Consider the following 22,919-nt stretch of genomic DNA (forward strand, 5'->3'; position numbering starts at 1 on the left):
CTTGTCTCACTTAGAGTTCTGGAGCTAGTTGAGGACCCTGAATTTCACATGAAAAAAACTTGATGGACACCATTGGACACCAGATTTATATATATACGTGAATACATTCCCTTAACCTGTGATATACGTATATATAAATATATATATATTTATATGTCTGTGTGTTTGTCACATTGTTAAATCACTATATCACCCTGCATCTGCCTATATTACAGAATAAGCTACTGTTACCCTCTGAAAAATATAGTTGTTGATCTGTTGTTGTGCTTAACAGCAAAATATGATTTGTTGGTCACTAGGTTGCGAACACCCACAATACAGTGAGTCTGCAACTGAAAATTCCCCTCTTTCCTTGTATTTTTGAGTCACCGACTAGCCTCCAACAGTTGTGGCTCAGTCACATACTACCCTTAAGAAACAATTGTAAGTAGCATTAGCTCAGACTAAAACTGTAAAACAAAGCCAAAACTGAACATTAAAACTAAAGTGTAGTTTCTAAAACTGCTAACCATACTCTTACAGCTGATGAGGCTTACACTCAGATCTTAGGTGTTTTTAACTGATGAAGGTGTATAGTCAGTGGAAGAAAGGGTAACTCAATCTTCACTTTTTACATAAATGTTCTTGTTCCCACATAATATATCAGAACTACTTAAAAACTGACGGATAACTACACAACCCACAACTGAATGTATGCTAAATGGATTTTTAAAAAGTCTGACATCTGGGTTTATTGGTTAAGTCCTTATTAGATTTTTGTCCCTACCAATCTGAATGGTAGGACCAACTGAGTTGGTTGGCGAGGCTGATGTTTTCACTTCTTTCACCTGACAGGAAGAGATAGCTCGCCTGTTCTCCCTTCAGCCACAAGTGGACCTCCTTGAGAGACGATTGAATGAGCTGAAAGAGGAAAAGGAAGGGGACGAGGACCCTTCAGTCTTTCTGGATGCCGACATCACTGCCTTCAAAGAACATTATCACAAAGTCCTGGAGGATCTACGGGCAAGAGAGAGACAGCTACAACTGGGTGAGAAGCATTAAGTCATTTAAAGACACAAGTCAAAGCACAGGCATGTGGATCTCCAGTACCCATTCTTTTCATTTTTTTCTCAACCATTATTTATCCAAAATTCACTTCCTATTCAGAGCCAATATTTCAGATATCTTCAATATCATTAAAGTAGGACAAATAGCATCACTTTTCTCATTCATGTGTAATTGGCTCTTAGCTCCAAATATAGTCTTCTTATCTAAAATGAGGATGGCACAGTGGCGCAGGGGTTAGAGCTGTCGCCTCCCAGCAAGAAGGTTGCAGGATCGCTTCATGACCTGGGACCTTTCTGGGTGGAGTTTGCATGTTCATGTTTGATTCATGTTTGTTCATGTTTCATGTTGCATGTTTCCTCCTACAGAACGAGATCATGTATGTTAGGTTAATTGGTAACTCTAAAATTGTCCCTAGGTGTGAGTGAGTGTGTGAATGGTTGTTTGTCTTGTTTGTCTCTATGTGGCCCTGTGAGGGACTGGAGACAGTGTGTCCCCCACCTCTTGCACAGCGCACAGTGACTGGTGGAGATAGGCACCAGCTCCCTGTGACTCAGAAAGGAGAAGCGGGTAAAGAAAATAGATGGATGGATTATCTAAAATCAGCACTGTGGATATTTGAAGTTATTAAATCTCACATTTCAAATCTTTATAATGTAACTGTTACTGAAACCATTTAAATTTTTATCTTCACTTGGTAAAATGACTCACCCTTAAGTTTTTAATAGATATCAAAACTGTATTTGCAAATCTTTCTAATTACATTATTATTGGACATTATTCCCATAGCTTATGTGTGAAAATGCTTTTTAATTAGTTATGTTCTAAATACTACATATTCTTAATGACCAGTGGTGAATCTTCATGGCCCTCAAGGTCTTCAGAGAAAGCTAGGAATAAAAGCAAGAATAAATAAATCATTTAAAAAGTATTTTCTTTTAATCATTTTTATTATAAATTAAAACAATCCATGGCTTGCTTGTCTATATTATAACAATATAACACAAGCTTGTGTTTTTCTGGCCAATCACTCAGAATTAGAATCCTTCTGTTGAGACGAAAAATTTACTAAACAGAAGGTTTGTACAACATGGGGATATTATACTGTAGGCGGGGTATTCAGCATCTGCGTCAGAATGCCCCAATCATTTAAACACAAGAAAGCCTAAGTCCTCACAAATGGTTTGATTAGATTCAGAGTTGGGCAGTGGGCATTTTCTTTGAAACTACAAGTTATTCTAGCTGACCAGTAGCTGACAAGAAGCTGCAGAAAGTGTAGATATTGATTCACCACCTTTAGCTCTGCTGAAAATGGCTGAAGACAGAATTAATATTTGTGGCTTTATCAAGATGGCAATTAAAATATGGACTTTAATAAAAAAGACTGCTTTAAACCCTTTACACTCAATTGGCACTCCAATGGAGAATATGTTCTAGCTGTTTGGTAAAGAAGTGTGAATTATGCACTGGCTTAGTTCGAAGTTAGTTAAACAGCGGTTTAAGTAAAGTCAAAATTTATTTATATAGCACTTTTCAGCAACAAGGCAATTCAAAGTGCTTTACAACATGTGAACACAAAAATACAGATTAATAAAAAACAACAATTTCTAAAATATGAGTAAGGATAATCTAAATGAAAATGAAACTAAACATATCTAGAACATGATACACTAAATAAGACATGAGCTAAGACACGCGTGTCAAACTCCGCTCCCCAGGGGCTGCTCTCCTGCATGGTTTATATTAGGGCTGGGTGTTGTGGCCAATTTCCTTAATCGATTCGATTTCGATTTATACTGTTCTGAATTGATTAATTGCAATTAAATTTACGTTTCGCAAGGTGAGCCAACAGTGAATACTCCCTTTCATTGGACCTCCACCAGCTCAGAGGATTTTCTGCCCTGTATCTTCTGATTTCATCTTCAGTCTTCAATGGTGGACGTTTCTGTCTGTGTTTCTTTACTGTTGGTGAAGAGACAGTCCCAAGAAGAGATTCCAAGGTGTTGGATTTTTCGGGCTTCTTGAGTGAAGTTGCTTCCGCCATCTCCTCAGCTCCTTCGTCATCATCAGTATCATCCGTATTTTGCTGTTGCATAAGACAGAAACTATAGATTTAAAATAATTAACTATTTTTAAGTTATATTCCTTATAATCCATTGAGAGAATATTTTAGCTATCAATTAAAATCATGCTTATTAAATATTTTTTGTAAACACTTGCATCACATGCAGCAGTGGCAGCTTCAGTCTGCAGTCTGAAGAAGGTGTCATCTTGCTCTGTAGCAGACAGTGATGGAAGAGCCTTAAAGTGAGAATCCAGCGCTCATGTTGCATACAAAGTGTCCTTCTGCGCATCATATCTTAAAGACATTTAACAAGTTTAGAGTTAGGATAAACATGGTGTGCATATAAATACATAAAATAGCACACATACAACCAAAAATGTGCATGTGCTAAAAATCATTAACTGCTACAAATAACCACTAATAAGAAAATGCATATAAAATACAAAACAATAAGAAAATAAAAACACTGACTACTGCATAGACAGACAAAGCTAAGCATACCTTGTTACCATGTAATTCTTTGCTGCTGCCTTCAAGTCCCTGACTGTGTTGGAGTTTTCAAGGCTGGGGGTGAAGGTCTCCAGCAGCAGGGCGAGAAGTGGGGTGATGACAGACAGAGTTGGTTGCTTGTCCTCCGACATTGCCAGTGTAGCTTCTTTCTGTCATGAATGGGGCAGAAGGAGGCAAACCCAGAATGCAGACTCATCTTTAAACAAACCAATTTATTAAATAAAGAATCAAAATCCAAAAACAAAAGGCTGTCATGGCAGCAGAACTAAACATAACAAAACCTACACATAAGAACACGGGAGGCGAAATGGGAGGCAACACATACTGGCAGGAAACACAAGACAGTACATCGGGGAGGCAAGAGTACGACAATGAACCAGCAAGGAAATGGAGAAAGTGACCGGGTTTTAAAGGCAGAGGGTAATTATGGAAAGTGGGAACAGGTGAGTGAATACAATCAAGGCTTGGGGCAGGTGTAAGTGGGTGTGGCAGATAGACCAAAGAGTAACTGGGAGGAGTGAATAGTGACAGTCACAGAGAAACATGAACACAACAAAACCAAACCCACAGGTGAGTGAATACAATCAAGGAGACCAGAACACAAACATCAAACAAACAAACAAAACCGAGTTAAAAACATTTTAATAAAAGGCCAACATGATAAGAGCTAATTTAAAATGAAGTTATGAAAACGCATGCAATTAAAGGTAAAACTAAACATATCTAAAACATTAATCTAAATAAGACACAAAAGTACAGAGTAAAACTTATCTAAAACAAGTCATACTAAAGATAAACTGAGGAAAACCAAACTAAGATATAATGAAAGCTAGCATAAACTGAACTAGAATTTAAAAGCCTCAGCCGATCAGACATGATAAAAGCTAAACTAAAGGTACCAAAGGTACCAAAAAGCCAGCTAAGAGTTAAAAACATTTTAATAAAACGCCAGCTAAAAGTTTCAGTGTATCAAAAAAATAAAAATAGGAGGGAGGGAGCAACATACAGATATGAGAGAGGGTGCCAGCAAAGACCATAAGATCGAGGTGAGGAAAGCCCACAAATACCGTCCCAAATAGTCCTCTCTGCCATAGTCCTTAAAATGATGGAAAATTTTCAAGGCCGATTCGGTGGAGCCAGATTTAGATATCAGAATTGTTTTTAGGAGAGAAGTAAAATGTGTCTGCCTTCACAGAGAGCAGGAAAGCTAGACAAATATGTTACAACCAAGGAGGTCATCTTAAGACAGTGTTCACCATAAAAACTATTGTATAGATAAGGATTTTTCTTTTTTAAAAAAAGGACAGAAGTACAGATTTAGTTTTTACATCAACATCAATGGTGAGTCAAACAGATTATTTATTTTAGAGAAGCTCCAGTTGTAATGAGCATGCTTTGCCACTGCTTATGACATTCTAAGCTACAGTGTTTGTTTTTAGATATTGACAGTAACATTAGGAATATCTGGAATATGTTCTAATTTTGAATATCTAAACTCAAACCTAAAACTTCTAATGTCCACATTGTAGATAAGTAAAATGTGACTTTGACTGATGATTTTTTTAGTTATACACAGCATTTACTATTTGAAGGGAAAATGTAGTAGTAGACATTTATAGGTGAAAACCTAATACACGTGAGTAAGAAAGGTGAAGTCATATGTTCTAAAATTGACTTGACATATATGAAATGTTGATGGTAGACTGAGTAAATGCCATTCTCTTGGTACCTGAAACAACTGAATAAATGATATGTGTTTAAAGATCCCACTGTTATTTAATAAATCTGCATGCCATATTTCTTACTATGAGGTAGTTTTCACAGTAGGGGTACTTTAGTCTGCACAGATCCTGTTACCTGCAGCAACAAGCAGCATTTGAATTTCAGAATTGTTTATTAATATATCTAGAAACTACTGAAATAATGCTTTCAAACTGCACTATTTGATTTAGTTCAGGAAAAACATTTTATGTACAATTTTACAGTTTGGATACCTTTTAAATTATGTAACATTTGGAAGCTCCACATTTTTACACGTTTTTAAAATTCATATTTAACACAAATGAAAAACAATAAAATCCATGCTGTAGTTCATTAGGTAATTTATGAGCTCCCTAGTATCTTGAGGCCCAAGGCAACTGTATACCTTTGCTGTAGGGCAATGGTGTCCAATCCTGGTCCTGGAAGGCCACTATTCTGGATGTTTTAGATGTTTCCCTGCTCTTCAGTGGAACTTCAAGTTTTGCAGAAGCCTGTTAATCACTCAGTGATTCAAATCAGGTGTGTCAAAGCAGAGAAACACCTGAAACCTGGAGGATAGTGGCCCTCCAGGACCAGGGTTGGACACCACTGCCTCAGGGTAAGTCTGCTTCTGGTGAGAAAGATGACATAATTATTTTCTGCCACTCAGTTAACACAACATAAAATTTTGTTTTTGTACCTTCAATTGCACCATTTATGTTTATTTAACAACTTTGTATACAGTTGTTGGCAAGTGTTGCTGGTCACAGTAATTTCAACTTTCTAAACATGGAAATATTTCCTAATCACACTAACTGTTGTAAGAACTCAATGTTGTTTTCATCAAAATAAGAAAAAATGAATATATGTAATGTGTCGAAAACTTGAGTACCTGGCACTGGAAACCATATGCAAACACACCATGCAAACAATAATTACAGGAACAAATTTTGCACCAAAATGAAATGACCTCAGTTGAAGCACAATACTCCGTTAGGCACACATACATAGTTGTATTATCTTTTCATTTTACTCATCAGGTATACTGCTGTGTTAATATGTTGTGGTTCAGTGAGTCTTAAAGTGTTTACAAGTAAATATGGCCCTTAGTTCTTTTCTTTTCCTTCTTTTTATAGTTTTTATTGTTGATGATCAAAGAAACTTAACATGACAATGTAACTATGTTGCTTTATACTCCAAGATTGTTGCAGACCTTTTAACTTCAAGGACCCTTTTATTGAAATTTAAATAAAACAAACAAGTGACAATTCACTTGTTGGGAGTCAAATAAATGAAACTATGTGAGTTCAATAGACCTAGACCTAACAGTTCAGGAGCTAGTAACATGAAGTAAAGAATCCACAGGTTTGAAATGGGTAACAATTGACAGTGATCTGGCAATCAACAAAGACACCTGGGAAGTTCAAAGTCAACAAATCAACAAAACAAAAGTGGCAGTGATGAACATACTGAAACCAGCTGTGAGACAAAGTGGGAAAAAAACAGCAGAAAACATGCTTAAGTGAAATTACTATTCTTTGAAGGAATTTAACCCTTCCACCTTGCAAGCGAAGGTTTAAGAGATCTTGCTAGATCTGTTATTGCTTTAAATGTGTTGGGGATGACTCTCAGCTACTACCACACCAGATTTTAGCCCAATAGATGTATGTAAACCTGACAGAGTTGTATTTTTTGACTTATATAGTTAATATTTTTGTGTTTTCCAAGGTGGATTGGATGTGGCAACCACCTTGATTCAGTTTGATATCAAAAGTTAATCAGTTGTAGATGTACATCCAAGGATTACTTTGATTAAAATCCATTCAGTGGTGAGATATTTCGCTTACAGACAGAGACATTAACACACATACAGATGAATAGAAATATTTACGGTAATGCCCACTCATTCATGGTGTAGAAGATAATTACAAGTCATGGCATATATATTTTTATGCGTTTCTATCAAATTAGGGCTTTTTATGTCCATTAGTACCATAAGGAGCTTTAACAGTGATTCACTAACAGTGTCAGAAAAAAACAGCTTGGCAGCAACCATGGCAGCTTATAATTGCTTTTCACACTTTGAACTCATGAACCTTGGAGAATCAGGGTTAGGGTTAGGGTTCTTGTGTCTCATCTTTAACTACAAATGAGTGTTGATGCTTTTCCCCTTCCCCATTTTCTAGATGGTGTTAGTAGTTTTGTTTGTAGATTTAAATCACCTCATTATTATGTCCCTCTAATTCTCCCTTTGTGTCTTTAGTTTTGGAAAGCCTGCCCCCAGCTCGATATAAGGAGACCATTTCAGCACTGTTAGCATGGATACAACAGTGTGAAGCCAAACTGTCCATCCCATCAACAGCTGTTACAGAGAATCCCATTATGGAGCAGAGACTGAAGGATGTTCAGGTACACACACACTCACAATTTATTTTCTCTGTCCCAATGGTAACAGTTGACAAAATGATATACCTTTTTGGGCTCAGCTTGGTTCCTAATCTACAGGATGTTTACTTAGGCTGGTGTTCTGTGAGACATAGGTCCTCATACTGGGATTTTTTGAACGAATTTTCTGCCTTTCTTGCCAATCTATCTGCAATGTCCCCCAATGTTATCATTCTGGGTGACTTTAACATTCACATTGACAATTCTAACCTCCCACTCACTAACGACTTTTTATCCTGCCTGGACAGTTCTGGATTTACTCAATTCGTTGATTTCGCCACCCACATCAGAGGACACACTTTGGATTTAATTTGCTGTTCTGGACTTACCCCTGTTGACTGCAAAGCTGATGATCTCTCCTTTACTGACCATTTTTTTCTATCCTTCCATTTACCTCTTTGTGTTTCATCCTCCAAGTCAGAACGGCTCATCTCGTTCAGGAACATTAAAAACATTAATCTTGACTCACTTTCAACTAATATTATCTCCTCACTGACTCCCGAACCAAACCAGTCTCCTGGCGAACTAACTGCTCAATACAATAATCATTTAACTAATATTCTCAACTCTCATGCTCCGGTGAAAACACGATCTGTTAACTTTACCCATTCTGCCCCTTGGTTTACTCCTGAACTCCGGTCCATAAAAGCAAAATGTCATCAACTTGAACGACTCTATAAAAAATCTGGTCTCCATATACATAAGGACATGTACAATTCTCATTTATCGCATTACAAGTTAACAATTTTTCTAACTAAATCCGATTACTACTCTGGTCTCATTTCCTCCTACAAAGGTAACACTAAGATCCTCTTCTGACTGTTGAACAATTATTTTCATCCCCTTGACTCTCTCCCAGCTCACTTTCACTCAAACGATAGCTGTAACTCTCTCATGCTCTTTTTTTACTGATAAAATCACCAAAATCCATCAAGAATGGTCTTGTCTCTCCTCTTTCTACCCAATCAGAATCTTTTACCTTCAGTCAGCCTTTTTCGACCTTTCAACTTCCTCCCCCCTCTGAAATAGCTGACCTCATTCAAAATACCAAGCCCACCACGTGTTCACTAGATCCTTTCCCCACAGTTCTTTTAAAACTCTGCCTTCTTCCGCTTCTTCCTATCATCTCTGCTATCATCCACTCCTCTCTCTCTACTGGAACTATTCCAACTATTCTCAAAACTGCTGTCATCACGACAATCCTTAAAAAGCCTGGTCTGGATCCCAAAAATTTCAATAATCTTTGCCCTATTTCCAATTTTCCATTCATTTCCAAAATTCTGTAAAAAACAGTTGCCTCCCAGCTCCACCAACATTTAACCGAAAACAGTCTGTACGAACCGTTTCAGTCAGGTTTCCGCTCTGGTCACAGTACAGAATCAACTCTCCTCAGAATCACAAACTCTCTCCTCATGGCTGCAGACTCTGGGTTACTTTCAATTCTCATCCACCTTGATCTCAATGCAGCTTTTGACACCATCTCTCACAGCATCCTCCTTCGCAGACTTTCATCCATCGGCATCTCCGGCACACTGCTCGCTTGGTTTCATTCATATTTCGCTGGCCGCACTCAGTTCATTAAACTTAAATCTTTCAGATCCCTCTCCTTCCCTGTGACTTCAGGCGTGCCCCAAGGTTCTGTCCTGGGACCCCTTCTTTTCATCACTTACCTTCTCCCCCTTGGCAATATCTGTCGTAGATTTAACATTCAATTCCACTGTTTTGCTGATGACACACAACTCTTTGTTAATAATAAATTAAACAGTGCTAAAACAGAGTTTATACTGGTCAGCAGTAAATCCACATTATCCAAAGTCAACAGTTTCTCCGTCAACATCGACAACACCCAGGTTTCGCCCTCCACCCAGGTTAAGAGTTTGGATGTCACTCTAGACAGCACTCTCTCCTTCCATTCACACATCAATAATACTACCCGGTCCGCATACTTCCACCTTCAGAACATCAACCGACTCCGTCCATCACTCTCATCACACTCTGCTTCCATCCTGGTCCATAGTCTGGTCACCTCTAGAATTGATTACTGTAACTCTCTCCTCTTTGGTCTCCCTCTCAAATCTCTCCGTAAACTTCAAATGGTTCAAAACTCAGCTGCCCGCATCATCACCAAAACCCCCTCATCCCACCACATCACCCCAGTTCTCCACCAACTTCACTGGCTTCCCGTCTCATTCAGAATTTAATTCAAAATCCTCATGTATACATTCAAGGCTATCCACAACCTCGCTCCTTCCTATCTGTCCGATCTCGTGCACATCACCACCCATTCACTCTCCCTTCGTTCATCGTCCTCCATCCACCTCAACATTCCTCCTGTCTGCCTCAGTACCATGGGAAACAGAGCATTCTCCCACTCTGCTCCACACCTCTGGAATGCTCTTCCACCTGACTTACGTAATATTGACAATCTCTCGACTTTCAAATCACAACTCAAGACTCATCTGTTTAAGCTAGCCTTTTCTCTGTAACTTTTCTTGTTGTTATTCTTCTATTGCTGTTATTCTTGTTGTTATTCTTCTTTGTCCTTATATTGTAAAGTGTCCTTGGGTGTCTACAAATAAAATGCATTATTATTATTATTATTATTACAAAGAACACAGTGAGGTGCATATATGAGTGTGTGTGTGTATAAACACCCTCACTATCTATAAATGTCAGTTGTCCATTTCTCATTAGAATGTCCTGATTTTCCAACATCTGAATCAGACCTTGTCAATCCGTGCAACCTCTGAGCCAGTATGGCTTCTCTCTCACTTATTCTGCACCAAAGTTGACTGTACCAAGCACCTCGACAATATCACTAAACCAAGCCCCCAGCTAAGCTTTTGAAAAACCAAGGGCTAATAGAGGAAACTATAAAGTTGTGGAAAGTTAAGGCCTTATTGGGGTCTGTGGCCATTGGACAACTCAGGGCTGCGACCGCAAACTGGGAAAATGGCTTCCAGGAATAATCTCAGCAATCTCTGTCCAGTGCAGTCTTAGGAACAGCTATGCCTGGTTGGTCAGTCAGGACTTAAAAATCCCACAATGTTGTATTCCTGTTGTTCTCCACCACCCTTAGTGGACCGTCCTCCTTTGGCTCTGAGACCTCCAGCCTATGTTAGGCACAGATGTTTCTGTACACTTTTCTAATCACTTATTTATGAATCACTGTTGCTGTGGTGCATTCCAGCTTATTGGATTCTGTGATGGTGCCAGTAGTCATAGTTAGTACTGAAACCTTCTAACATACTTTCTAAAGGTACTATAGTAAAGGCATGAATGTATTGTTCTAGTAGCCCATTTATGATCAGAATATGTTGGTTCCCCAACATTGACACACAGGCCTTGTTACAACATCTGAGCCAGCATGGCATCATTTCCATATCTCTTGCTTATTAGGTATTGAAGAGTACACATACTAAGCTCCACCCTTTTTCCAGATGATCGCTGGCACTTTCGCTTTAAATTGGGTCCTCTACCACAGGTTAGTTGCTTGGAATCCTTACATCTGCCTTCTTCTGTAGATTATCAGCCACCACAATATCCAATTGGTAGTGTCAAAAATGAACCTGAAAAAAACTAACAAGCATATATCAGATTTCTCTATTGTATGGTTTTAACTCTGATAATATTATGTGTCTATGAATAGAAGGACTTTTTGATCTCAGGAAGGAGAAATTAATTATTTTTGTTTAAAGCCTTTAAAAAGCTCACAGTTCATATTTTTTCTTGACTAATCTAAAAGAAAATGGGATAGGTCAGCATAATTTAATAAATTTGCTTTTTATTATTTTTATCATTATTATGCTTTTTACTTTGCTTACAAAACATGGAGTTTGTTGCTGATGATTAACATGTAGCCAAAAGCATAGTGAAATGAGCAAGGAACAGAAGAAAAAGTTTGAAAAGGAATGTTTGGTTACCAAAAGATACACAATAGGTTAAGAAGGTGAGTCTATTCATGCATCAGTGAAGCTTCCCCAGTAGGACTCACTCCTTTCTGACTGACAGAAATTAAATGCTTGCCTGGCTCTTTGAGTGGGGATCCTCACAGCATTACCATACTCACTTGTGCATGCCTGCCTTCCTGTGTTATGCACCTCAGACCACAGGGAGACCCGTGTCGACAAGAGAAATAGCCTCATTTATGAAACCATTTGTAATATAAGTCAAACTTTAATGGGCTTAGTTGCAAGGGTGAGAGTGGGGGACTTCATAGTTTGAACTTGTTTGTCCAACACATCCCAAAGATGGTTAATTACATTGCGTTCATGATAATTTTGAGGCAAAATAAACACTGAAATTGTTTTGTGTTCCTCAAACTATTCAAGAACCTTTTTGTCAGTAGGTCCTCTTTTAAATGCCTATTTTTCTGTTCCTAATTTTTTATTTTTCTTGGTATGTTCTAAACACTACAGACCAGAAATATCCTTCTAGAACTTCAGTAAAGCCAGTACCTTACTGGAATGCAATTGTTGGCAACTAGTCGGAAACATAAAATTGCCAGAAATTCCACAAACTTATTCTGAATCAGATTAAATTGGTACTTATGACTTGTTTACATGTATATACCTAACTCTAAATTAAGTGCAACATTTGAATTTTTAGTTGCAATTTAAAGTCATATCTTATTTGGCTGCGAGTTGATGAATGGCATTTCCTGAGGGTGTCTCCCTCCAGAAGGCCTTTCTATTTTCACGGCTTTCTCAACTTCGCAGAGGAACACAGCCTTGTTGTTTGAGTTTTAAACATGTTCAAAATGTTTGTGTGACAACTTTTCTGTTGAAATAGTTACAAAGTTGTTCTGGGTGCCTCCAACTCGCCTTAGCCTCATCTGAATTTTGGGGCAGGCATCTCCAGCCTGTCTCAAACTTATTTGAATTTTAGGAAAGCCTTTCACAATTTGTTGCCAACAGACTCAGCCCTGTGAGATACTGGCTTGAGTGGTAGCTGTGGTGAGCCTAAGACCCAGGCATCTACCTCTCTACCCCATGTTGTTCAACTTTTTTTACACAATTCAGTATTCATCAAATCAATTTTAAGAACAAAATGTTTTCTTGCTACCTTTTTTTTTTTTTTTTTTCATCCCAGCAAATCAACTGTTTTCATTTCAACTGTTAGTGTCAGTGTTAGGTCAGGTAGGATTCCCAAAATTGTTTATATTTGGTAAATGACTGAATATTGATGCTTACTATAATTTTCAAAATATTTGAACAATAAAATGTTTAATGTAATTATTAATTTTTAACCTTTGAATATTTATATATTAAACACCAAGAAAAACTTTTTTTTTTTTAATCATCTAGTAATTTCAGTCGATTCATGACATATACATTGTTAATTTGACATCATTAATTACATTCATCCTTTTCGGCATTTAAACAGATTTAAGATTTTACTATTAACTATTTGACTGCTAGCTATATTTAAACCATTTTAGCGTTATTGCTTTTTATCAGCTAAATTTTTATACATTTTCTCAAACAGTTGAATTCCATCTATTTTTAGCTGTGTCTCCTTCACGAATCTGCATTTTGTTGACTGGACCTGTTTTTTTTTTTTTACTTTGCTATATGTTTCCAACTACATGTTTCGAAAGCATATATTTAACTTAGTAAATGAAAAATACCAGTACACACATTCATAAGGGCTTTATGGTTATACAAGTACAAAAGGTATTTTTTCATGTAGACTATTACTGAGAAACTAAGAAAAAAGGCAAAACAAAAGCAGAAGGGATGGCTCTTGCATACTGTGCTCTCCACTTGCACTTTTGCTTTCATGTAATGCAGCCAGATTCTAATTTACTTTTTTTGTCCTTTGACATGTGAGCTAGTAAAAAATATGGTTTCACTCAAAATGGATGTTTTTAGTCTGCAGTTATTACCAAGGCAGAGTGCTTTAGACAAAATTATGACTGTAATAATTCACAGTTTCATAAATTTTACAAAGAAGGATCAAATTACAACAGTTTTACCTGGAGGGCTGGTAAAGATGTTTCAGTATGCTTTAAATATCAGCAACACAAAAATGTTTCAACCACGGAGCATGAATATCCAACCTTGAGTTCCCCTAGTGGTCTGGTTCTTTTCTTACCAGTGTTTTGTGGGTTTGCAGGATTTTTCTTTTGTAGTTGTTTTTTGTAGTTTGCATCATGCATGTGTTTGCAGTGCATTTAGCTGTTTGCTGTGTGTTTGCACCCGTCGGCCACCATACATAACAGTAGTTCTAGTCTTGGGACATCTAAAGCTAGTTTCAACTTAATTAGCTTTCAGCTGGTTCATGTTTTGTTTTAACAATTCTCTCTCTCACATCTCACCCACTGAAGGATTTTAAAGACATCTGATTTTCAAATAGTTTGTAATGAGACTATTTTTTAAAGGATCCTCAGCATTTCAACTGCTTTACCCAGGATATGCAACCTTTGTTGTAATAGCAGCAGTGCAGTAGCTGCTTTTGTCTTTTCTTGTGGGTTGCAATTACCACCATTTCTGAAGAGACAGTAAATATTTCATACTAACTACATGTGGCAAACACCGCTGGTCTTTGAGAGTAAGACGCTTTCCACCCTGGAAGTAGTTTTTCCATCAGTATGTTATAGTGGTGGTTGAAGGATACAACCACTGACAATCTACAGAAACCTAAAATTTGAAAAAAAATAAAATAAATAAATAACTGAAGAAATTTTTTCTCTGACATTTTGGTCCAAGTAAGAAATTTATTTTTATTGCCTTAAACTGTGTTGAGTTGCTCTTCTCTTCAGAAGTCACACACATGCGCACACACACTTAAACAACAATGGTAAGAACAACCAAACAGCAACAATAATTATTGTTGAATTTTTTTATAAGCAGAAATGCTAAAAATGAATATTATTACCATTGTCCCCTTGCACCTGCAAACCAATGGACAATATTTCACTTTAGGTACATGCATAAAACCTAATTTAAATGTGCCCAAACTGCACAGAGAGAAGCTACTTGGTTTGCAGTGCTCCTAAAAACACAAGGCTTCTCTTTGTGAGGGTTTTGCAAACTAGCCCAACACAGTTTTTGATTTTACTGTTCAGCAGGCTCAACAGTTCTTAAACAATATAAAATTATTTTTTGCACACATTTTAAAGGCATGGCTGAAGAAGAGGTTATAGGTACCAAACTCAACTGCATGCTGTCTTGATCTATACCCAACAACACCGTTGAACACCTTGGATGAAGAATGGTACATAAAATATAACTTGAAACATTTCGGTCCTTGGTATACAGTACTCAATGCCAGAATACCTTTTGAGATTTGTGAGAAGGAATGGCAATATTACAAAGCAATAAAAAGTTTACTTTCCTGATTAGGGCTTAAAGTGCAGAGGTAGAAAAGAAAAATCTAAAGATTTTTTTTAATATTATTTCGTTCTTTTTGCATTTAAATAAACATCATAAATGCCAGAACAAGTGCAGTATTTTCAATCTGTTCTAACTTTTTTCTGACATGAGGTTATATAGAATTGCGGCCTGTCCAGGGTGTCCTCCTGCCTCTCATACAGTGACTGCTGGAGATAGGCACCTGTGCACCGTGACCCTGAAAGGAGAAGTGGGTAAAGAAAATGGATGGATGGATGGATGAGCTTATATAAAATTTTTTTTGTTTGCCTTAATGCAGTCTGTCTTTTATGAATAGCATATGGGGACTTGTTTAATTTCTTGTTGCTTCAGAATGTATTTATGAATCATGAAGTTTAATGCTGGATTAATCAGACCTTCTAGGATTTCGTGATGTTGCGATCGTAACTATTAACGCAAAATCAAGCAAACCCCTCGAAATCGCAACTTTTTGCAATTTTACCCAAAACACCGCAACTTTCCAGCAACTTTAACCCAATATTTATGGTTGAATACAAAATAACCCCAAATAACTCATGAAGAAGAGATGTGACATCACTTCCTGTTAACATCAGAATGTCGGGAGCATGCAGGAGCAGCGACCGAAGCCAAAATGTGCGCTAATGCTTCACATTTGCCCACAAAGATTTCAGCAAAGGACCGCGCAAAACATCGCAGTGAAGTTAGTTTTAAGTTGGATATTGGATATTCGCGCTCCGCAGAGTTAGCGGCGTCTAGCTCACGGCTGACCCGAAACCGGAACGCTAATGTCGGCCAGCCGTCCCCAAGTGAACCACCGCATGTGAGAGAAGGGGCCGGCAGAGAACGGCTTGCCAACTTTAGTGTTCCTGTTTTGGGTCAGCCGTGAGCTAGACGCCGCTAACTCCGCGGAGCGGGAATATCCAATATCCAACTTAAAACTAACTTCACTGCGGTCGCAAACCAGTTTCCTACCCAGCTGCATATGAGAGGGGGAAAGCTGTTTTGCACGTCCTGTAGTGTAGTCATCGAACATAAACGCATCGACAAACACTTTGTGTCTGCACAATCCAGAAATGGTCATGAATGTCAGTTTATAAGTTATCAAAGTTCTCAAATAAAGCACCTTTTGATAATGTCAATGTTTGTTGGTAATTATCTTACAAAACTAGTAAGTATTTTTGGTTTATATATTAAAAGTTATGGGTTTTTTATTGATTTTAGTAAAAAAAAAACATTGCAACTTTTAGGAAAATGCCCCGCGAAATCCTGGAGGGACAGATTAATGTGTACTGGCATAATAGTTTGTGGTCTAATTCATGAGTACATATACTGTTATATGGCTTTGCTGTGACCCTACCAGAAAAAATGCTGAAGTGATTCAGGTGAAATTCTATTCATATTTATGTTTGCTTTTGACAGCACTGTTGCTCAAATTCCTAAAAATTACTACCTTGGGACTGGCTCTATAAGTCTGTCAAACTGTAAAATGCTGTAATCAGTTTTTACAACAAGTAGTAAAGTTTTATTACCACCAATGGTCCCTAACAGCTGAGAAAACAATCTTCTAAAAGAATGTTTTCTGTTGCATTTTCAAGTAGCAGCGAGAGGAAATTAAAGCGGAGTGAAAACAAATGGCATGCCCCATTAACCAAAAGCAAAGCTTAACTCAAATCTTCAACCCTATAAGCAAATGGTGTGCATCTGACTAAACTAAATATTGCCTGTAAAAATAAAACATTTTATAAATGTAAATTCTTGCTAACAATTTTAGAGACTTAATTTTTATCTTGTTAAAATAAATTATGTAATAAAACAACTTTAAATTACCTGTATTGTTAACTCAATGAATTTAAATTAAATCAAAATTATTTGAGTTGTATGATTTCAGCATCTGATTTATCCATCTTTGTACTGTCTCAGTGGGTCATCTTTGCAGATGCTAACTAAAACTAAACTAGAAATATTTTTTGTCTACATGCAGGTTTATGTCTTGTTTATTCTACATAAATACAATTTATGAAAGATTTATAAAAAGGGAGGTTGCAGACATGTCCAAGTGGGCAACATGCAAGATCTCTATTATAGTTATGACTTCCAGGAGCTTTGTCCAAAGTGTCGGTGGTTCCTGCTGCAGAGGCAACCCAAGGATTTGTTGGTGGGCACCAGCAGTGATGTTAGCTGTCAAGCTGAGGAAGGAGACCTTTAAGGCTTGGTAGTCCTGGTGGTCTACTAATGCAGTTCAGTGGCCAGTTAGGGTGCAGCTTCTGTAAATGCAAAAGCTAAAACTCGAGTTTGGATGGAATTCGGGGAGGTCCTACAGATTACCTTTTTTAGGCAAACCGGCATACAGTTCAGTTGTTCTATTGGTTTGACCTAGAACTTGCAGACCCAGATTAGGAATATTAGTAATTGTGGAAAGAACACTGTGAAAGTCTTAATCTCACTATCATGTCCACCGATTAAGAGGCAGAGTCTGGGGGTTCAGGAAAGGTGAGTACATTACATAGAGGTTTCCAAGTTACCTGGTGTTGGGGCACCAGGAGTAGACAAGATTCACCCTGATAATGCCGAAGGCTCTGGATGTTGTGGGACTTTCATGGTTGACATACCTTGTCATTGCTACCTGGAGGACTTGGTTAAATGCCTGTAGAGGCATATCCTTTTTGGTTCGCAGCCAGGAGCAAAGATACTCAGAACTTGAGTAGGACCCGGAACTTGAGCAGCAGCAGCAGTGAACCAAAGGAGCCAGGAGCAAAGACAGTTCAAGGGGGTAGCCAAAGTCCACCCTGGCAGGCATGGCAGTTCAGGAAGACAGTCTAGGGCCTGCCCAGACAGATGAGTCAGTTCAAGAGGGCAGCCTGTGGTCTGCCCAGAAAGACAAGACAGAGAGATTGCCAGCATATGAATTGCCTTGCCATATGAACCTGGTGTGGCAGAGAAGGGGCATGACATCTTTGAAGACTGGAGTCAACAGAAGCATGTGCACCATAACAACAGGTACTGAGTTTGGTGGAGTTGCATCTGGCAGGACCCTCCCGGACTTAGAACCTGGAACTTCAGTAGCAGCAGCAGCAGTGACCTGACCAGGGGTCACAGCAACAGCAACGGACTAAGGAGGGGACATTACGGGACCTGAGGCAACAGCTTTGACTCTGTGGATGATGGCTTGGATGTAGACCAGGTTTTTCTTGATGTAAGGTAAGATGAGCAATTGTGTATGAGCCAGAATTATTTCTTCCACTAAGGTGAAAGAAAACAGTTTTCATCTGATATCTGGACATCCAGTCATAGCTTCCTTAGTGTCTTTAAGTTGTCCAAGAGTTGATTTGTCTCCTAAGTACTCAGGCTGCTTGCTGGATCTTTGATTGATCAGACCCTAATGCAATAAATGCGGTTGGTTGGTTGAGGGCCCAAGAATATAGGCAGCAGGTGACAAACAGGCAGAGAAGTTTAAATCCAAAGGTTTTAATTAACTAGGCTAAAAATCCAGAGTGACAATAAAACAGGACTGACCTGGACTGACCTGACCTTACACATGAGGATCTGACAGAGCCTGAGTGAAAATTAGAAGCTTTTATCTATTGGAAGGCATGATTGGCAAGTTAAAGTAGGTGAGTTGATTGCAATTAGCTGGTGAATGCAAATAGCTTGTCATACAGGTAAGTAAGATAAGGCAAGACAGGGGAGCTGAGGGAAACTATGAGCAGGAACATGAAACAAAAATAAACCAAACTGCCAGGCTGAACAGGGAACAAAACCATAGATTACTAGAAACAGAAAGCACTGGCAGAAATAAACTGAACATACTCATAAACAAAGTACAGAGAATAAGAACAGGAAAATAATTAGATATTCTAACAAAACCACAATGAAATCACAACACCGTGACACTGTTTGCAACTTTGGATTAAAGTCAAGCTCGTTTACGATGCAAGTTGGACTCCACTGGTTTTGAACCTTTTCACTGATTCTGTTTGTGATTTTCATTAGCGGATTCTCGAGGTGAAGTGGCAGAAAGAAGGGTCTGTGGTTTAGAAGCCCTAAGGTCTAATATTTGCTTTTTGCCGATGATGTGGTTTTGTTGCCATGTTCAAGTCATCAGAGTGCACTGAAGCAGCTTGCAACCAAATGTGACGTGGATAAGTGTCACCTCAAATTTGTAAGGCTGTGGTTTCTAACCGGCAAAAATAAAATGTTTGCGCCTTAAGCAACGAAGTTGATGTCTGATGTCCTGTTCACGAGTGATAGCAAGATGGAACAAGAGCTGGACCAATAGATTGGGGCTTCATCTGCATTAATAAGGGTGCTGCTCCAATTTGTCTTGGTTAAAAAGAAGCTCATCTGAAAGGCCAAACTCTCAATTTACTGGCCTATCTATATTCCAACTTTTGGGGCTGTGGTAGCTTGGTGGTCAGTGCTGCAGTCTTGTAATCCTGAGGCTGCAAGTTTGAGCCCAGATTGCGGCAGGAAGGGCATACGGCGTAAAACAACTGCCAAATTGTTCATGCAAGTTTGCTTGCTCTGGTAACCCCTGAAGAAGGGAGCAGCCAAAAGGACATAATCGTCATCAACTATATTCCAACTTTTTTCTAAAGTTCATAAGGTTTGGATCATGACCAAGTGACAGAAATAAGTTTCCGCCCTCAGGAGGTTAAATACTGAAAGTGTGAGAAGCTCAGTCATCCAGGAAGATCTTAGAATAAACCCACTTCTCCTTTTCTTCAGATGTTAATGTGGGGAAAAAAAAGCAGTTTACCAAATGTGGAAGAGAACTGCAGAGTTTAACTGTCGGCCAGGATCTTGTGTTAAAAGTGTTAAGTTGTTCTTGCCAGGAACTTCTCAGAATAATGTGTTTGTAAGTAATAAGACAGTTCCTGGAAAACTGTCTAGTGTTTGTTCTAGGTGGAATGTGATCGGTCTGGGGCAAGCTGACCCAGCTGTCCATGCTGGGTTCCTGTAAGTGACGTAGGAGTTATGTAACAATCTGACCAATCACGAACTGGTCAGAAATACGCAATACACACTAATGTATTGTGTCTGTTTAAATACGCCCAGTCTCAAAGATACTTTGGGATCTTCTGTGGTATTTCTGAAGATGATAAGTTGTGACAATTAAAAGGTCCCCCGTGTTCGGCAGAAGAGAAATGGTGATTGCTCATTTATTTCTGTGTAAGAACTGCCTTTAAAACCTACATTAACTGAGGTGGTTCAGGCATTTGATAGAAATGCCTAATAGCTATCTTCCTTTGGAGGTTTCACATGCAAGTCTCACTGAAAGGAGATGCTGGAACAGGTCCACAACTCACTGGAGGGACTTTAAATCCCTTCTTGCCTGGGAGCTAATCAAGATCCACTAAGAGGAGCTGGAGATTGTTCCTGGAGCAACGGGAATAACCAATAATTACTGACACCCAAAATACTTAAATTGGTTAACATGCACTCTTTTTTTCCACCCTGAAACTTCAGTGAAACAACTGATGACTAATCTTGATTAGTTTATCATTTGTCAAGGCATTAAATGTTCAGTTCCTTACTACATGGTTCACAGTTCCCTTAAAGTTAAGAATTTAGTCTCCCTCTATGGTGTTGTATCTCCTTCACAAGGATACGCTGATGTTGTATATTGGAATGCACCAATAAGATACTCTGATCTTTAACTAACCCTAAGAGACTTCTATATACTGTGCATGGGTCTTCAAAGATTTTCCCTGCCTTTAAAAATACCGATCTACCTCTAAACAACCCTAATTAACATGATACAGTATGCTTGTTTAGTGAATTCAAATTGCTGTTTGCTTTTTTACTTGACACTATATCACTACTCTAATTACTAGCTAACCAGCAGAGACAAGAAAATTCTGCTAATAAATAAAAGTTAGGCACATAACCCCACCAAATATTTTTTTTTGCTTAAATAAAACCCCAAGTGATATGAAAACATGTCAGAAAAAAATATCTACATGATATTCTAATGTTTAGACAAACAAGATGCAGCTAAGATGCTATTTTTATTATTAAACTGTTATTTTACATAATTTTTATCAGCCTTCTGTTTTCTATCTTGTAAAATTAAATCTTTATTCAAAGCAGCAGTAGACTGTACCTTCAGGGACATAAAGCCAAATAGCAAGCTTGCCTTTTCATTGAAAACTTGTGATTTTTTTTTTAAACCCCAATTGGTATCTACTGAACAGGCTGAGAGTTTGCTAGATCTACACAGCTGTCAGTGTAACTGTTCTTGTTTTAGTTCCTCTTTTGCAACTTTTTCTGTTAAAAGCGCTGACCTTGTTGAGATCAGTATTCTCTATAGGGAATACTAAGCCTGTGGACAAAAAAGCAAAATATAATTTCTGAGCTGCTGGTTAGGGCTTAGGTGTGAAATGATGGTATATTTAGGTTAGAGCTATACTGTTGGGAAAAAGAAAGTTCAACCTCCTTCAGTTCTAGGGCTTTATGTATCAGCACAAGATAAAATTATAAAGCTGTTTGTAAAAAGTCTACACCATGATTTGAATAGTTGAAGAACCACCTCTAGTGGCAATAGCTTAAAGTAGTTTTTTTTTCTTTATGACTGTATCAGGATCTCACATGGTTGTGGAGTAAATTTAGCCTACTCTTCTTTTTCTCTTTTTTGCTTCAGTTCATTGAGGTTTGCAGACATTTGTTTCTACTCAGCTCTCTTACGGACCCACTACAGCATTTTAATCAGATTGAGGTTTTGGATTTTGACTGGAAAAAAATTAAATATTTTCTTTTTGAGCCATTCTGTCATAGATTAGATACTGTGTTTGGGATCATTGTACTGTTGCATCATGACTCACTTTGGTTCAGTCTTCAACTGTCAGACAGATGGCCTCACATTTGACTCTAGAATCCTTTGATCTACAGAGATGCTCATCTCAATGACAGCAAGGTGCCTAGGCCTTGTGGCTGCAAAACAAGCCCAAATAATCATCCCTCCCCCACTTTGCTAGACAGTTACTATGAAGTGTCTGTGCTGATTTGTTGTGCTTGTATCTTACCAAATATGGTACTTTATGTCCTATGCCAGATTGATGGGCAGCAACAGTTGCTTCTCTAAGGTTTTTGCTGATGTCTTTCTTCCTTGGTGTTGTAGGTGTTGTGTTAACACACACATGTATGCTCCAGAGCAGCAAGCTGACAGGAGTCCTGCTTTTATGATGCACTGATCATGATCAGTTAAGCAATAGATTTGATCAGCAGCTCCTGGCAGATATTGAGCCTCTTAAATCCTGTGGAAGAAGCAAGAGTTTATTTCATATTTTATGTACAGCTTTTTCCATTGTAGCTTAACTTTTACCTAATAAATAATAATATTTTGGAATATGTTGGGGGTTTGTGCACACTTGTGGTTAAATAATTGTAAAATCTTGTAAAGACCAGATTATTTTAATCATGTTCTGATACGTTAAACCCTAGAAATGAAAGAGGGTGACCTTTCTTTTTCCTATGACAGTAGGTATAAACTGGTATTGTTGAGGGGCTGTGTAGGCCGTTCAAAATGATTAGGAGTCAGTAGAAACCCAGTAAGAATAACTCTTCATTTGTGGGTTTGTGACTGTATGTTTACAACCCTGCAATTAAGAAGTGGGTGAGCAAAATCCCACTGGAGCAAATCAGTCTGTTTATCACAGTGTCTGCCTTCAAACACACACTTACACAAAGCACTGGGAAAAAAACTCTGTTTTTCCAGTATTATAACAAAAAGAGGTTATATATGTAAATCTATTCTTATACAT

General features: G+C 38.1%; 1 protein-coding gene across 4 annotated transcripts in view; it reads left to right on the plus strand.

The window, feature by feature from the left end:
- dmd (dystrophin) overlaps nucleotides 1–22,919 on the plus strand; it is a 272,414-nt gene that overhangs the window by 62,589 nt on the left and 186,906 nt on the right. For all 4 annotated transcript variants that reach the window (XM_037973934.1, XM_037973936.1, XM_037973937.1 and 1 more), the window contains exons 9-10: nucleotides 835–1,027; nucleotides 7,623–7,768. In XM_037973934.1, the coding sequence (XP_037829862.1) occupies nucleotides 835–1,027; nucleotides 7,623–7,768 (339 nt within the window). The remainder of the gene's footprint in view (nucleotides 1–834; nucleotides 1,028–7,622; nucleotides 7,769–22,919) is intronic.

Source organism: Kryptolebias marmoratus, linkage group LG23 (assembly GCF_001649575.2).
Source record: "Kryptolebias marmoratus isolate JLee-2015 linkage group LG23, ASM164957v2, whole genome shotgun sequence".
Lineage (NCBI taxonomy): Eukaryota > Metazoa > Chordata > Actinopteri > Cyprinodontiformes > Rivulidae > Kryptolebias > Kryptolebias marmoratus.